The sequence below is a fragment of the Loxodonta africana genome, chromosome 15 (genome assembly GCF_030014295.1).
Source record: "Loxodonta africana isolate mLoxAfr1 chromosome 15, mLoxAfr1.hap2, whole genome shotgun sequence".
In the NCBI taxonomy this organism is placed as follows: Eukaryota; Metazoa; Chordata; class Mammalia; order Proboscidea; family Elephantidae; genus Loxodonta; species Loxodonta africana.
In genome coordinates this window covers 10,399,781-10,418,582 of record NC_087356.1, presented here as the reverse complement: position 1 = coordinate 10,418,582, position 18,802 = coordinate 10,399,781, and the positions used below count along the sequence as shown (strand labels likewise).

Here is an 18,802-nt window from a genome sequence, read left to right as displayed (position 1 = left end):
AACCTGTCACCAGCCTGACTCACCCTCCAAGGTACAGTCCCTCAGTTCCTGTGTGCCATGCACCTCTACCAGATGTTCCCAAACACCTAAAAGTCGGCAAACCTTCAGGTGTGACCGTCCCTCTCCCATCAACGTTTCTTCCAGGGTTCTCACTTATGTGCATCACCAGTGGTCTAGTTTAGCTCCTCCCGCCTCCACTCTCCCACAATCAGTTATCAAATTTTGCCAGTGCTAACTCTGAGACATTTTTCCTGCCCATCCCCTCCACTCTATTTTCCACACCTGTCCTAGTCGAGGCTCTCAGTGCCTATTTCTTTACTATTATAGACTCCTAAGAGTCCTCCCTGCTTCTAGTCACTCTTTGTTCCAAACAAAGCCTACTGCCCAGTTATCGTCCCTAAGTGGAGATTTTCAAACCGTTTCTCCTTGAGTTCTAAGTTCCTGAGAGGTCCCTCACAGGAAGAGAGGAAGACGTGGGTGGGACTTAACAAGGCTCAGATCTTACTGTGCTATGTTATGTCCCAAGATCCTACTAAAAATTTAAAATAAATAAAAATAAAGGGTCTAGTTGCTAAAATGAAGTTTGAAATATCAAAAAATCACTGCTTTTATTTCAGTCCTCACCGTTATTTCCTCGAGGGAGAAAACCAAGACTCAGTAAGTCCCTGTTGGCAGCACAGCAATACCTCCACGCCATCCCCAGCCCTCCCTCTACAAATCGGCCTTGGCCACCACCTTTCCCAGCCGGTCTCCACACCACACTCTCCCCTCACTGGTGACACCCCAGCCTGCCGGGGTGCTGTTTCCTGAACACGGCCTACACTTTTCTTCCTCCTCTCCTTCTCATTGCTGCTTCCAGCTGCACTCCCCTCCTCCTTCCATTCCTCTCTTCATCAGACTTCCCCAGGAGAACCCAGATATGGCAAGAGCTCAATAAATGCTAATAGCCCCACACACCCTACACGTGCTCCCTCAGGATACCCACACAAGAAAAAAACGTTTTTCACTGCCCTCATCAGTGGTGAAAAGTATGCTCCTACAGAGAAGTTAACGTTCCGACCAAAAGCCCTCACAGGTGATTTTACTAGAGAATGCTACACAGAAGAAACCACAGAAATCACTGTCTAAGACGACGTCTCATGAGATAAAAATGCACTGGGTGCTATGGAGGATACGTACTGCCATTTCTCATTACCATATTTATTTACTGTGTAAGGATTTGATGTGAACAGGAATATTTAAGAATTTAACCAAGTTTTTTTAAAAAAACAAATTATGAAATCAGTAGTCTAGAACTCTCTAGGTAAAGGAAAATTAAGCACTAAGGGTCTAATTCCTGAAGCATATTTTTACTTAACTAAAAACAACTGAATGGATTTATAGTACCCCAGTCTCTATCATTTTTCTCTTCAAAAATCTATTACAAAATTGCATGAAAGTTAAAATGTCAAAGATTCTTAGTTGAAGGGACCTTAGGAGTCCTCCAGCAAACTCCTTAATTTAACACTTGGCTATGACACTCGACTGAGTCCATTCTCCTGAACAAGCACCCTCCCTTCTCAATTCTGAAAATCTGATGTAACAATCGCCATACGGGAACCAGGAGAAGCGAGTTCCAGTCCAGTTCTACCACTGAGTTAGCAACATGGCTCTGGTAGTTTGCTTATCTTTGAGGGGCTGAGCCTTCTCACCTGCTGAATGAGGTAACTTGATTAGGTTTTGCTGCATGTTCCTTTTAGGCCCAATATGCCAAGACACTACGAATTATGTTTTTATCTTCTGCAAAAGTTTACAAAATAAAGAAGAATGAAGCTAAACCATTTCTAAATTTTATTATTATTATTATTTAAGGTAATCTTGACAAAGTAGCATTTAAAAATAAATCATCTCACAATTCAAAAAACCATCTGATGGTGTTGCCCTCACGTTGGCCAACAAATGCGTGCTGTGTGTCTGCCGCATGCCAGGCCACACAGACAGCTTATCGTTTCCTTTCCTGTGAAAAAACACTTAGCGCTTTTTCCACGTGAACTTCCTGCGGGCTCCCTCTTGCCCTGGCTTCTTCCGTTCTCTGACACGTGGATCTGTAGTAAGCAGCCCAGCTGTATCATAAAAAAGAGAAACATTTATGAACCATGAAAAATGCATTTTGCCTAGCAGGAAAGTTGGTGAACTGCCTAAGATTATTCGCACTGCTGTCAGAGAAAAAAACTCAAGAACACCCAGACCTAGCGTAGTAACTTATCAGCCTGGTATAAAACGCATGACAGCAGTCTACTTTCATTCTTATCAGGATATTTTTCCAATTTCTGAGATGAACAACGGCTACATTATTGTCTGCTCTCCTTATCTTACAAAAACTATGACTCCTTTTTTGGTTTTTAAATTTGGTCCACTTAAGATCAAGCTGCTCTCGTGTGGACAGTCACTGTTCATTGCAATGGAACTTGTCCCGCATGCTGAGTATTGTAGGCACAGACATTTTAATGGAGACAAGAAGTAGAAGAGAAAACCTTAACACTCTATGGTGAAGTCTGAGGAAGTATAGCTAATCCTCATTATTTGTGGATTCCATATTTGCTAACTTGTCTACTCACCAAAATTTATTTGTAACCCCAAAATAATACTCGTGGCACTTGGTGGTCATTCACAGACACACAGAAAATGGTGAAAAATTTGAGTCAGCCAACGAGCACATTCCCAGCTGAGGGTGAACAAGGCAATGCTCTGCCTTCTTGTTTGAGCTTTCATACGGTAAATAAGTATCCTTTTCACGGTCTATTTTATGCCATGTTTTTGCATTTTTGTGGTTTTTATTGGTGACTTCACTGTTTAAAATGGCCCCCAAGCATAGTGCTGAAGTGCTGCCTAGGGTACCTAAGTGCAAGAAGGTTGTGATGTACCTTACGGAGAAATTCATGTGTTAGATAAGCTTTGTTCAGGCATGAGTCATAGTGCTGCTGGCTGTGAGATCAACGTTCCTGAGTTAATGTATATACTAAATAAGGTGTCTTTAAACAGAAACACACATAAAACAGGGTTATGCATTGACTGGTTGACAAAAATGTTGTGACCAGAGGCTTACAAGAGCCTAACCCTGTATTTCCCCTAGCAACAATGATTCAGTATCCAGTACTCAGTGTTCATGGTGACTTTACAGAACTTAACTACCATGAATAACAAGAACTGACTGTACACAGATACATATTAAACATATAGACAAATATACACACACTCATAAAATGATCTGTCAAGCATATTTGAGAAAAGAAACTGTTTTACTATTTTAATTTGCATGATAATAAAATTCCTTGGTATTTTGTTTCAGAATCTAAAAAATAATTTTTTGAGTTGTGTTTTTAACACAAGTAGTTTATTCTAGAAGAATAAATTCAGTTTAAACTGGAAGCTTCCACTCTCTTAATCATCAGGAACAATTATGATTTGTAGCCAATTAACAAGTTATTCTTAGCACATGACCCAAACAGAAGAGTCCCAGTATATTAGAAAGACCACAGATTTCCAGGAATACCAGTAATCAGAAAACTCTTAAATTGCTTTTATAAAAATGTAAGTAAACTGCATCTTTTCATTATCTTTTTTTCTCTTCTAACAGCACTTAATTTCATTTTATGCAAGGCTTAGGTATTTTACTACGGATCTATTGATGGACATGTAGCAAATGAAAACTTCAGACACGTATAGCCTACGGAGCTACTTGTAGAGTACAGAATAAAGCAACAATATTTTGGACAAAATGCAGACATGACCTGTCTAAATTCTGGTTTAAATTATACATAATAATGCCTTATTACTTTCAGTTATGCACAGTAGCTCAAACTAGCAAACTGTTAAGGTCCTATCAATTTATTTTAATGACTAGATATGAATCACACATAATGGTGAATTGTTGATATGCAAATGGATTTTAAGAGGTTTAAAAAATTAACTAGGCTAAACAATAGGCAGCACTTACTTCTCCCACAGTGCTGGAATCCCAGAGGTGAGCGCCAGGAGGCATCACAGAGATCATCTGCTCCATCTCTCTTACTTGCCCAGAGAGGAAACACAGACCCAGAGGTGCTAAGTGATGCATCCAGGCTCACAGGGCTGTTTAGCAGCACACACAGCTCTTCCTCCCCTCATAAAGACTGCAAAGGTAACTTTCTGCTAGAATCCTGATTTATTATAAATTTTAAAGCAGCGCCCTAATGAAGAGATTGCATATTCTTTGTCACACTGTGCGGGAAATCTTGTATTCATAACGAGGTGATAGAGTCAAACAGAATGGAGTAAAAAAAATACAATTTGAAAATTTCTGAGAATTGTGGAAATACTTTAATAGCTTTATCAGTAAATCAAATAATTATTAAAAATTATCTATGACAAAATAGAAACAACTAATTTATCTGTTAAACACAACAGAGTGAAGTGTTTACTAAACTACCCATTATTGAGTTGATTCTGACCCATAGCAACCCTTCAGGACACGGCAGAACTGTCGCACAGTTTCCAAGGAGCGGCTGGTGGATTCAAACTGCTGACCTTCTGGTTAGCTGCTGAACTCTTAACCACTGCACCACAGGGCTCCTTGCTAATTGGATGGAAGGTTATACCTTAAAACCAAAATAAACTTTCCCAAACCTCTGGGCTGAGCATTTCAGCAGGGTGAAAACAACCATCGCTGGGAGCGCCCATTCCATCCCCTTTGCTTTTTCTAATTCAAGTTGACTCCGTGGAAAACAAAGCTGAAAGGTACTGCTGCAGTTCTTGGGCATGAACAGGTGCCAGAAAACCGAAATACTAAATTCTTAACTAAAGATTTTCTCACTAGTTTCAGATGACTCATACAAGAAGAAACCCTGGTGGTACACAGTTAAGCGCTCAGCTGCCAACTGAATGGTGGGCTGTTTGAACCCACCAGCAGCTCTGCAGAAGAAAAGACCTGGCGATCTGCTCCTATAAAGATTATAGCCTCAGAAAGCCTATGGGGCAGTTCTATCCTGCCCTATAGGGTTGCTATGTGATGGCACAGTACAATCAGATACACTGACAGATAATATCAGGACAATCACACCTTCCCAACTTAGACTCCTACCTTGCCGCATCCATTCGACCTCGTCCTCCGTGACAAAACTGCACAGGGCTCTTGCAGTCGCCAAGCGTATGGCTCCAGCCTGCGCTGATCTCCCGCCCCCCGAGACTGTGCAGTTCACATCATGCTTTCCAAGGCGGTCAAGGAAGTGAAAAGGGAACATCAACTGTTCTCTAAGCACATCACAAGCAAACAGTCAGGTTTACTACAAAGATGCATGACTTTACAAGCTGTTGACATTGTGAATGTTTATAAAAACCATATTATGCATGTCACCGTTACACCTTTCATGCTTCCTGATCAATCCATTAAACCCGGATATAGGAACACTGGTATTACTGATACTCAGAATGCTTCACTCAGAGTCTTAAGGTTTGTTCCTTTTACTCAGGTAGAGTGGTACACTTTATCTTACTGTTTGCTGATTCCCTTTATCTCATGAGAACATAGCAAGGCTTGAAAATAACATAAAGAAATCTTACATTTGTTAGACTACATTAATAAACTGAATCTAACCTCTCTGGATTCAATGACAGATACAGTATTAATAGGTGTCCCCCACCCCCCAAAAGAAAAAAACCTAACACGTGGCTGTCAAGTCGATTTTGACTCTTAGCAACCCTACTGGACAGAGTAGAACTGCCCCATAGAGTTTCCAAGGAGCGCCTGGTGGATTTGAACTGCTGACTTTTTTGGTTAGGAGCTGTAGCACTTAACCACTACGCCACCAGGGTTTCCAGGTGTTCCCAAGCAGTTATCAAATGTCATTTGGATTCACTAAATAAAGTCTACTATGATGTACCTGCACGATGTATGATGCTCATTTTGATGTGGTTGGCGTTTAAAGTTTCTAAAACCACATTCAACTCCCCCACCCTCACTGGAACACACATTCCTATTATAAATCTCTAAATTGCAGAGTGTTGTTACCTCCCTGATGGCAAATGCCAAACTGCACAACCCAAGTGAGATTTGCTTCACTCAGCAGTCAGTGAGTACCCATGTGGTTCTGGGCAGGCATCAGAGAATCAGACAAAACACGACCCTAGACCTTCTTCAGCTCAATTTAATATTTACTGAACACCATCTACGTGCCAGATACAATGCTCACAGCCACCTCTGTCATGTACTTTGATTCTGCTATTTTGTCCTAACATTGCCGCTGAATTTTTATTTAGAAAAGTCAATTTTTATTTTATTTGCTTGCTTTGACTGACACTGTAGCTTTCTAGATCCCAAATAAAGCTTATCATTTATAGTGAGGACGGATAAGGACAGCACATTCCGGTGCTACTCTTCACACCGCACTGGCAAATGATCACACCAGATCAGACAGAGGGCCTCCAAGGGCAGAGCTGGTTGGAACTTGTCACAAAACTATATAGAAGTGAAACAATTCCTACAGCCACACGAGCAGTAGTATGATAGTATATAAATCTATGTTGCATTTTTAGGCAAATGCTTCAAAGTAAGGAAATAAAAAATAGCAATAAGTTATAAAGTTAGTATAGTGGCAATAGCCATATTATAATGCATAAAGAAAAATTTAGAGACTCATAATCTAATCCCATCATTTCATTTTTCCAGTGAGAAATCAGAAAAGACAGAATCTACAGGCATTCGTAACACATAGTTAAGTGGGTTATGATAACGAGAGAAGTGACTGAGAGGCTTCTGAACAACCATTTGTTTGACAGCTTAAGTGCTTATCTGTCTTAATTTCTAATTTTTATGATTCCCTATGTTTAACATGGTTATATAAGTAAAGAAACTTAGGCTAAAACAAACAAACGAAAATAGATTTTATAATTTAATTACTAAAAATATGTCACAGTAATGGAGACAGAGTGGCCAATGGAAGAAAGAACCATTAAAAACATTCTGGACAGCAGGAAAGGTGTTGGAAAACTCTTGCACAGTACTAAAATTGTAACTAGATTAAAAAATATATATGCAAAAGATATCAACTGAAATGGTCATTACACAGCTATCAACTTTAATTAATCTGGACTGCAAACTAGTTTGTGCAAGAATAATTACATGGCACAAAAATATTTCACAATTCATCTCTCCTCTCAGGAATCTAAGATGAATTTTGAATTAAAAGAACCAAATTTATTTTGTTCTTTGTTATATGAATCAAAACTATTTTGAAAAATATAAAATAAAAAAATGACTTCCTCATTCATATCCTCCCTGAACTCCACTTCTATAGCACCAATTCTATAGCATGTAATTTAATACATAATTACATCCTCTCATTTATTCTTCTCTAATTGCTTAAAATGTGCATGCAAAAGCTGGACAATGAATAAGGAAGACCAAAGAAGAACTGATGCCTTTGAATTATGGTGTTGGTAAAGAATATCGAATATACCATGGACTGCCAGAAGGAATAAATCTGACTTGAAAGAAGTACAGCCAGAATGCTCCTTAGAAGTGAGGATGGCAAGGCTTTTGGTCTCATATACTCAGGACATATTATCAGGAGGGACCAGTCCCTGGAGAAGGACATCATGGTTGGTAAAGCAGAGGGTCAGAGAAAGAGCGGAAGACCCTTGACAAGATGGACTGACACAGTGACTAAAACAATGGGCTCAAACATAGCAACGATTGTAAGGATGGTGCAGGAATGGGCAGTGTTTCGTTCTGTTGTACAGAGGGTTGCTATGAGTTGGAATTGACAGCACCTTATAACAATTGCTTAAAATGCTAATCTTGTCTTTTCTATCACAGGGTTATGGCTGTGCAAGGGATCTCATTACTTTTGTACAAATGATCAGTTAAGAGTTGGTTTACTGGTTGACTGGCCTTTCCCAATCAGAAGGGTATTAAGCTTTGTACCCCCATAGTAGCAGGCACATGGCAATATATGCTTGTTGTATAAAAAATTTCTGATGACTCTGGGAAGGCAGCATAGTCAACATTCCCAATGACCTGTTTGTTATATTTGTCTAGAAACAGCCTACATTCTGAAAGGTAAGTAAGCAGTTCAATTGACTATGAGGTAAGCATCTTAGAGATTTAGTTCAACTCCCCCACCAATTAGGAAAGTAACTTTTAAGCACCTTGCCTAAAGTCCCACAGCTAAGAAACAGAACCAAGGTCACTTGATTCTTCGTTCAGTAGTTTTCCTACTGGTCAATGGTAACTTCACTGCTAAATCTGAAAGCTCCTGAGCTGTTCCTGCAAGAGGAAAGGCCAGTCCAGGGCTGGAATAGTTGCCCTAAAGCCCTACAACTGGACTTTCCAACTGGACAGGAAGTTTCTTGAGAATGGGCATCATATCTTAAACAGCTCTGATATGCTCATAATGCCTGGAGTAAGATCAGGCACATATAATATTCTTAGTAAACATTTGCTGTATCCAAATAAAAGAATAAGACCTAAGGATATAATTTAATTGTGAGATCTAGCCATAGTTAAGACTTACTGTTAAGTCATCAGGAGTTGTATATTAAAACAAATTAACAGACAATAGGTCAAGTGCCATTGCTCCCAACAGTTCTAAATGTTGAAGTTACAGTCTCTGATATGGGTTGCTCTCTGGCTTTTAATAAAGAAAATAAGAGCTTCTTCCATCCCCTTTCCTCTTAGGATGATGACAGAATTAATTTAATTTATATTAAATGGAGTTAAAGTGGGCTACGACTTGACACAGTTATACAAACAAAATAAATATATATTTCATGAAGTAATTATTCTGTCCAGAAGCTTACATTACCTTAGAAAGGTTCTCTTTTCCTTATATAAGCATAAGGATGAGAGCTTTAGTTTTTTGACCTTCAAAACCATGCCACTTGTAGGCAACAGGAGAAGAATTAGGAAAGAAGGAGCTACTTAACAGAAAAATAATAACTCCTCAGCAACTCACATAGGGATCTAAGATGAACATACTGGAGGATTAGGAAAACTGTAATACATATTTATGTTTACTGTCTATTTCCTCGCTGGATACAAAGTTTTTTTAAAAAAAAAAAACTGCCATATTTGGCACTGGAAACTATGCAAATTTTAACCCATAAACAGGAGGCTTCTTTGCTCTCGCTGCCGGTAGCTTTACCTAGAAATTTTTAAATGAAAAATCTGGAAAAGTAGGTAAAAAAAACAGATACTTTCTCTCTCTCTAGTTTGATAAATTACATTGGTAAAAAGAAATAATCATTCAGATAAATACAATGAAAAAAAATCACAAGACTTTTTAATTGAGCATTATGTATGATAAAGTATATTTTCTTTAAAAATGAAAAGCAAAAGCAAAAATCAGAACTAACCTGTCCTGTGTCACTGGAAAGTAAAGCAAATGATCAACTCCGTTGACTTTGATTTTTCCATTTCCATGTTCATAAACAACGACTTCTGCTTTTGCACTCTTTCTTTTACCTTTAAAAAATTTAATATGAAATTCCTAAAAATTATCATTTTTTTCTAGAATAACAACATCAAAGTTCTATAACTATCACGAGTTAAACAAAAACAGGCAAACTACCATAATAGATGTAATAAACCTTGTTAAGACGTGATTTTACTCTTCAGTTCCATTTTAGGGATATTCACGTGATTTTAAATTAGGTTCAATAACCAACAAAGTAATTCATATTTATTTACATTTACTTTAAAAACATTTACGTGGTCGTCTTCTTTTGTAGCCAAGATGATTATAATGATTAAGATATATATATGAACAGTATGATAAGTAAACAGAGACAGTTGAAAATGATAAAGAAATGCTGTTAAACTTTTTAAGAGTCACAGGTACGTCATTCAGGAGGGCAATTCTTACAAGTTACACCACATCAAATGTCTCTGTGTAAGGAAAATCTGAGCTGATGACCTGAAAGGTTTTTACACGTTCCACGGTTTTAACATCTGACAAGCACTGTCCACCTTCACTTTATAGAAGAACCTTTTATTATAAGCATTTATTGATTCTATCAGTTGAAAATGTGAAAATAATAAGATTTACTATAAACGTGAAAATAAAGTGTTAGAATGTTCATACAGGTATGTACCCACATTTTTTCCAGGGCCACTGTAAGGTTCAGTGTTTAAAAACTTCAAGAGAATAGTAAAAATGAGGAAATCCAAGGGAACGGTGGCAAAAATAAGCAAACGAACAAACAAATTCGAACGAATCCCAGGGAACAACAGCAAATAAACATGCCTGTAGTTCCTCAAACTCGACTGCATTTATTCTCTCTGCACAGAACGCCGTTACCTTCGCTCGTGCTGAAGGCCCTTCCCTGCTCGTCATATTGCAGACGCTCAGTCAGCTGCTTTTTGGATTGAATGGTTACACTTCTGCGAAACCTGCGCAGAAACTCTTCTTCGGCAGCACCGCACTGCAGTGTCGAAAACCTCTCTACCAGCTGGATGAAGCGCGTGTACTGGAGACAATAAAAATTCATTAGAAGATGCAAGTGTAATTGCATTTGCTAAGTTTTTTCTATTTTTATACACTTGATCTTTCCAGTGTTGCCTCTCTTGATGCATTTTGACAGGATGACACTTCCGCATCCTCACGCTGCTTTAGAACAGCGTGCGGACCCACCACTTGCCCTGCGTGTCTTTAGTATGAAATCTTTTCTTGCAAGGAACAAAGACATCTATCATTCAAGGGGGAAAAAAAAAAATCAATTTCTCTGTATTCCTCTGTATTATGGTTATATGGAATTAAGATGTAAATTCATTAAAAAAATATTTAGATGATCACAAAGTATAATTTCCACTCTCGTATTAGAACTGTATCAAGGAGCTCTAAAAATAATTTCCAGTAACTTATGTATAGTGAAATGGAAATAGTTTGATTTTGAGAAAATGTGCCTCTTAAATTATATTTCATAATACATTTGGCAAATATATCTTTGGCTGTTCAAGCTGTGTTACTTTAATGTTTATGATTTCCTTTAAAACCGAACAATCAAGCTATTTAAAAATTCAAGAGACACTTGACTTAAAGGGCAACCTCTTGAAATAAATTATCCTTGCTACTCTGTGCATTTTTTTTTAATAGTTCTTGAACATGTGATTAGAAAGTAAACAACTTGGTATTAACCCCTTAAAATTAGAAGCCAGAGTAATCATCCTGAAGTGTTTATGCAGAAGGCAACAACTAATACTTGAGATCCCTAGTTAACATGGATTGTGAAACCCTTATTTATGTTTCTGCCAACCCTAAAAACCATGCTCTTCTTTGTCACCACTGCCTTTGTAGTGAACATGTGCCATTAATAACGTGAAATATATAGTGCCTGGCTACCACCACTGACCATTCTGACCAGGGACACAATAGAAGGTCCGGAATAGAATAGGAGAAAAATACAGAACAAAGCTCAAATTCCTAAAAAAGGCCAGACCTACTGGACTGATAGAGACTAGAGGAAGCCCTGAGACTACTGCCCTAAGATGCCCTTTGAGCTTGGCACTGAAGCCACTTGTGGAGGTCATCTTTTAGCCAAATAATCCACTGGCTTGTAAAATAAACAATATCACTTGTGAGAAATGTGTCCCTTAAACAATCAGGTATATGAGACCAAACAGTCAACATTTACCCAAAAACAAAGATGAGAAGGCAGCAAAGGGAAGGCAAGCTAGATCAATGGAAACTGAATGAACAGAATGGAAATAATGAGAATGCTGGCACATTGTGAAAGTTGTAACCAATGACATGGAACAATCTGTATAAAAACTGCTAAAGAGGAACCTAATTTGCTGTGTCAACTTTCACCTAAAACACAATAAAATATTATTAAAAAAAAAAACAACACATGAAACACAAGACTGGCTGCCACCAGCTCTCCCTCCGACCTGGGCCTGTGGCGTGGGGGGGAAATTTTGAAATATAAAAAAATCCTACCAAAGATTAAAATGAAAAAGACTGCTTCAAATACAACTTCCTGTGATGCTACAATAAAATAAAAGGTAATTTTCTAAGTAAGGGTGAAATGCTTACTGCCTAATGCACTGGCCTGACATAGCTCCGTTCTCACCTTCCCTCCCAGCTACAGGCCCGTCTCCTTTGTTCTCAGCTGTTTTCTCAATCCTGTCTCCCACACTCTCTACAACTACCCCCTGTAGCCTACAAAGGGGTCAGTAACTCCTAGCCTTGCTTGTGAACTAGGCTTAAGAAGTCACTGATCACCCTTGCATTCCATCTTAATCCTCGCCATAATAAGCTTCAGCATTTCTTCTGATATCCAATACCCCAAAAAGTACAGAAGATTATCTTATATATGTTTTGTTTTCAAAGCTTCACACCTGTATTGAATTCCCTGAGATGCTTCCCAAGTGCAAATAGATACCTGTATTATGAGGATCAAAGCAGCCAGAAAAGAGGAAACAATGAAATGATGCTTCCAGTGAAGAAGGGAAGAGACTTTTCAGTTAGATCCAAGTGCAGTGACACTGACTTGGCAGCAAGGCTATTTGAAATTAACTGTGGATCTACTGCTAATCAAATGCCTGATACCTTGATTAAGCAAAGTGTAATTTTTCTAAATCATTCATTTCTCCAATATGTTAAATAAGAAAAAGCATGACTTAACACCTACATGGTGACAAGGTACTAACAACGTTAGCCACTGCTATGGAAGAAGCAAGCTTGGAACGATTTAGGAAACTGTATCTACACTCAAATCTTCCAGAAAGTAACCTAAATTTAGAACATCAAGATATTTAAAACCTCAAGTTTCCTCTGATAATACTGGGATATATTAGAACATTTAACAAAACAGGAATACAATTAAGACCTAAAGCAGGGGGTCACAGACTCACGGGTAAGAGTCACCTGGAAAGCTTGGTAAAGTGTATCTAGAATTCCTAGAGATTCTCAGCTAGGTCTTCGGAGAAGCTTAGGAAATGGCATTTTGCCATCAACATTCCAAGTGATTCTGATACAGGTGGCTTTGCAGATCCCAAGATGAAAAACAATGACCTTACAGATACGCACACGAGGTAAGCCAGGAAGCAGCAAATCGCAGGATGGTAACCCAAGTGCCTCATCCCTTTTCTCCTTAACCTGTAACAGCTCCTTAGACTGATCATTAGCTTATAAAATTAGCTACACGCTTTACTGAAGGAGATGAAAGGAGACATCTGCTGCACTCCCCTGAAACAACTGGCAGAGGACACGAGAGCACTTATAAAAGGCGTGTCTGGGGAATAGGCACGTCACTTTCCGGACCAGAGGTAAGGTCCTCCCATGGCGGAAATCAAGGCAAGGATAAATCTTTTTTTTTTTAAAAGGGAAAATTGTCTTAGGAACACCTGCCTCTGAGGAACATCACTATCAGGACCCTAAATACACCAACTGTCTGTATTCTTATGGCACAGGTCCCCTTAAATTAAAAAGATTAATTACTCACATCTCGATCTGACAGTTTTTCCGCTAACATTCCTTCTAGCTCCTCCTTAATCAGCCATCTGCTGACAATCGGGTCTCTGTTAAAATATCACATATATTCTCTTTTTAATTAACCATGCAATTAGAGTTATATCACAAAAGATCCCACAAAGAGTAGCAATTCATGATTTGAAAACACACTTATATAAAGTATAAAAGTACCATTTAATCCACAGAAACTCATCTTTGTGAGACGCTACTCCATCTCTTCAGTCTACTTTAGAAAACAAATCCAGCTTAGCAAATATCTTGTCTGAAGAGTTAAATATGCCATTGTGGAACTCATTCGATATTAAAACCCACCCAATTTCCTAAAAATGTTCCATAATTTAGCTCAAAGAGATGTTATGGACACAAGGTTAGCCTGTCAGTGAACTGAAGCAGTAGTACACTCCACATAAAGGGCTAAAGGCAGTATTTACACTTCAAACAAGGTGAGCTCAAAGGTTTGTGATTTTTGCACAAGAAGAAAAACGTGAACACCACCAAAATTTAAAGCTGGTTGCTTAGGGTGATGGATCTGATTGATCATTGCCAAACGGAAGCCAAACAGTGAAATTCCAAAAATATTAAAGCTTGCAAATGCTAAGCAAATGTGCAGTTATACATATAAAAATTCTGTGGAAACCATATTCAAATAGAGTAACTGAATATTCATTTAATACATAAATATAGGATGAAGAAAAAAAAATAACTTCAACACTTGCTCCCTCCCAAATAAAAAATACCTATTATTTTGAACCCTAACTTTAATGATTAATGCTGAACAAATTTTAGACTTCTTGTACACCTACAAAATACTAATGAAAAGTATCATGTTTTTAGTTCAAATTTTACAAATATTTTACTGCAAAAAAAAAAGAGCTTACTTGGTTTTAGTTTTTTCCATCTGTAGATCTTTGGCTTGCAACTGATTTTGACGTTTTTCAGCGTCTAGGAACTTTCCATATGCTTCCTACAGCAAAGAAAATACACATCCTAAAATACAAGACTGTACGTCACTACCTGCAATACATCTCTCTTATTTCTAAAGGGGCCGCCTCAGATCATTTAGCTACAAAGTAAATAAAACTGAAAATGCTTTTTAATAATACTATTTCTCATTCAAACTAAAGGATAATAGAGTAATATCAATGAGAACTTACTATCATACACAGTAGCACACTTAAACGGATTTAAAAATAAACTCTATAAAAATTTTACAACTCCGCTTCAGTGAGGTTAATTAAAAAAAAAAAAAAACTATGTAACTACTTGTTTACCTTAGAGCTCAACAAACAGGTCCAAATATTTTCCTTAAAAAACCATACCTTATATAGCAATATGCATGTTAAACCTGGAAAATTAACCAATAAAGGTTATGGTATTTATAGCTGAACTATTTACGTAATATTTAAGTCCTCATCACGTAACTTGTACCCTAAAAAGTTTTAAGTTTATTTTTCATTATTCAATTTCTTTCTATTAATTTACTTTCTAATAATTTGTCTGAATGTATGTCACTTGTTAAACCGCAATGCAAGCAGGGGAACGTTTGTCATTGTGTTAGAACGTGTCAACAGCAGTAATCTAACAACAGGGGTAGTTAGGCTTATCAATAAGCGACATTTTCCAGGAAAGGAGTTTACAGCAAGCAGAATAATACGACAATCTCCCCATTTTTTTGCCTGAGCAAACTCACTTTTTTGGAGCGCATATACACAATACGTGCATGTTTATTCACTTATAATTTGCACATAACCACCATTTGAACTTGATTAACTTAATAAAACATTCCCTGGATAGAAATTTTAAAAGGATGAGCTAAAGATGATATAAATGGTATTTTTTTTCTGGCTAATCATGACAGCTTCCAAGATCATTAGCTAATGTCTGAAGACACAATTTGCTACTGATGGAGATGCTAATCCATGTCTCAAATAGTTATTAATAATTGCAAGCTTGGGGGGCAACTTCTTGTTGGATCTGATTAGACTGCCATATTACATCATAAACTTGCTGATAAAGACTTTGTTCTAAGAGCAGGAGAAGTGTCCCATCATCTTTGTATTTACCAGTACGTGAGCTTTAGTGTTTTCAGTCTATAAACCCTGTGTTTCAGGAATCCATTTCCCTCCTAAAGGAAAAAAAGGTGCTTAGGATGAGAAGACTGAGCCTTTGAGTTTCAACAACGTAAACGTAGGTGAGAAAGCTGAGACTGTACTCAATGAGTCAGGACATCTCAGTGAGATACGCATGTAGAAGATTATTTCTTTGGGCTGGTGAGACTCATAAAAGAACCTTAAAAAAATTTTTTTTTTTTTTTTTTACACTAAGGGAGGTAGAATTGATGGCTTCAGAAGAGAAGAAAGAAAAGAAGCAGAGAGAAAAAGAAGTGGCACTTACTGAATACGAGAAATTGTAAAACTGAGGGTGAACTATATAGACTCTAACGGTGGCCAAAAGGATCTGAAGCTCAAAGTGAATCAATCACTCTAGTTGAGTCGTTCTAAAGGTGCTGTCCCCAGACCAGCAGGAAGAGCATGAAAGCCTAGAGCTGGTCAGGAATGTATACTCTGGGCCCCACACCAAATTTTCTGAAAAGGAACCTCTGGGGGTAGGGCTCAGGAATCTGTTCTAAGCATCCCTCCAAGTGACATACACTAAAGGTTGAGAATCCCTGAGAGTTCAGTCCAACACAACAGCAACAGGACACATTAATTCATTCACCTCAGTGTTCACATTAAGTGTAACAACTACAACCAAGGTACAAAGCCATCACCTGCCATCAGCGGAGGAAGACATCTTACCGTTAAAAAAAGAAAAACAAAACTGCCCTAAAGAAAGCAAGAACTAATGTGAACCATCCCCCGTATCAGAACCTACTCCTGTTAAAAATTATTCAATTAAAAAATAAAATTTTACAACTTGTCTCCCAAGAAATGGCAAGTCTGGTTTATTTATGATTAGGGTACTTTTAAATCATTTTAAAAGACTAAGATACTGCATTATTACACCAACTGAGTATTATATCAGCATCTCTGTTTCTAGAAGGCCGTACTCAAGATGAACCAGTAAGATGAAGAACGGAACCCTACAAAATAAATCTTCCCCTACTTGTACGAAGTGGACAGACACGGTGCAGACAGCATTTCACTGCCCAAGTGGAACCCCAGCTAGGCTGCTACCCAGATTGGGTGCTCTGGGAAAGGAACGGAATAAGGTGCGCAGTTGGCCTGGTACTGAATCTTGAGATTCTCAGAGTACAAAAGTCAGAGATGCTGTCTTTCAAGGCTACTTAAGGTATTTTGAACCCAAGAGAACAGCCACAATGGTAATATTCTTCCCTGCTTATAAGGTTGTATTTCATTTTCTAGAATAACTGAGACAGTAACAATAATTCGCCTGTTATCACGAACAGGTTTCAAGACAACTTTTGGTTGCTAAATTCGCCATCCTTTTCCACCAACCTTTGAGCAATTTTTACTTTAAGTCTATATTAAAAAATAAAAAAACTTTTCACTACGTCATTACCTTCTAGTGTTATATTTAGATCCATAATAATTTTTAAATCGTGCAAGTAAAATAACTAGAATATGAGAAAATAGCTCATAAGAAGTTAAACATGGTAAATCCTATTCATTTAAGACAAATGCTTTCAAGGTAATGGCTGGAATCCGTCAAATTAGGTAATACTTATTAAGCCAGCCCATACATGTCTTTAAATAGGAAAATATCTATAAAGTATTAGCACAATGCCTGCCTTCTAGTATGTTTAAGAAATGATAGCAGGGTGAGATATGACATTCAAGAGTCAAATAACCTAAACAATTCTATTTGTTCTTTCTTTTCAACATAGTAAAACCACTGTCGAGATTCTAACTTAGTTAGTTGGAGACAACAGTTCTCTGGAAAGTGGATTCCATAGCTTCATCTCCCGAAAGAGGTATGCACTCATTTATATCAAAAAATCCTTGAGGGGATAAAATATGCCAGGAACTGTCAACATCACGTTATCACTGGTAGTTTTCCGTACATTGTTAAGCTTCCACTTAATTTTTTAGGGACACTAGAGAATTAGTATGACCCCACCTACACTACATTCATATACTGTATTTAACAGTGTAATTTTCAAATATGACAGCGATAACCCAGATGTGAAATGCTGAATCATTAATCACAGCTATGATTAATATTTCATAAAATCAAAGCAAGCTTATCTACCCCTCGTGTCATCAGGTTTCCATAATGTATGAGTCAAATTTAGAAGGTGCCTAATTTGAACATACCAGATGCTCTGGCTGCAGAAGGGAAATGCTTAAACTAAACCCTTCCAATAGCATGAGCAATATGATCTTTAGTATCCTTCTGGAATCTGTTTTGGGTATATTAATCATACGGAAATTCCAATTTTAGGAAAGGGTAAACAAGTAACATTTCATGGCAGAGGAGAATAGGAAAAGCCAACTGCATTTTGATATACAAAATAAACAATAACACAATAATAGCACTCATCATCTTAGATACTATAGTTCAGTAACAGAATAGTAAGTTAAAATTTGTATTTGTTAAAGGGATCAGAGAAAATCAATTTCATTTCAAAGAAATGCAATGATAAATAACAATCATCTTTATTTTTGGCCACTGACATACATAAAACCTAATGAAATAAAAACAATCCATTCATCATTAACTTAAAGACAGGTTTCTGCTATCTATCCAAAGTTCCAAGTCACATACTTCTACTGTAGACTCCTGTTATCACTCTGTGAATACAATATGCTTACACAGTCTATACATCATGTAATGGTATTCAACACAAAAAGGAAATGGTCTCATCCATAGGACATATAAAAAAGTACTTTGGGGAAGCACACACCCAGAAAGAATTACACAGCAATTCTTATAACTCAGGTACCATATATTTTTACTACTCAAATTAAAGCCCCATCCTATATTAAAATACCAATTATACCATTACAAAAGAAGTAACCTGATTAAAATCAAAACATAGAGACAACAATAATAGATTGAATCAGTTTTTCAAAAAATTAATTTTCCTAATTGTTACACTTGGAGCATACAAGATATACAATAGTAATTATTCCTATGTGAGGGAAATGTATATTAAAACATACTTCTAGGACAGCAATTTCTATTGCTGAATTAATTACTGAATTAACTCCTGCTGTCAGGAAAAGTCTTAAAACAGCATGCAGATATATTTCAGCACCAGTCTGTAGCTTTTTAACAATAATCACTTTACACAGCTGTAAAGTAGTTATTTCACAATACCTCACTGTGAGAAGGGTCACTATTTTAATTCC

The 18,802-nt window shown here is 37.4% G+C and overlaps 1 protein-coding gene across 2 annotated transcripts in view; it reads right to left on the bottom strand.

Annotated features, from left to right (window-relative positions):
* Nucleotides 1-931: 931 nt before the first annotated feature.
* The window catches only part of MRPS9 (mitochondrial ribosomal protein S9), a 65,338-nt gene continuing 47,467 nt past the window's right edge, over nt 932-18,802 (bottom strand). The window contains exons 6-11 of one of the 2 annotated variants that reach the window (XM_003413609.4): nt 14,366-14,451; nt 13,459-13,534; nt 10,314-10,482; nt 9,370-9,478; nt 5,099-5,268; nt 953-2,102 (exon numbers count right to left, since the gene is read on the bottom strand). In XM_003413609.4, the coding sequence (XP_003413657.2) occupies nt 2,011-2,102; nt 5,099-5,268; nt 9,370-9,478; nt 10,314-10,482; nt 13,459-13,534; nt 14,366-14,451 (702 nt within the window). In that variant the 3' untranslated portion in view covers nt 953-2,010. Of the gene's footprint in view, nt 2,103-5,098; nt 5,269-9,369; nt 9,479-10,313; nt 10,483-13,458; nt 13,535-14,365; nt 14,452-18,802 lie in introns of both variants that reach the window. The other variant, XM_064268576.1, reaches the window with a different exon arrangement.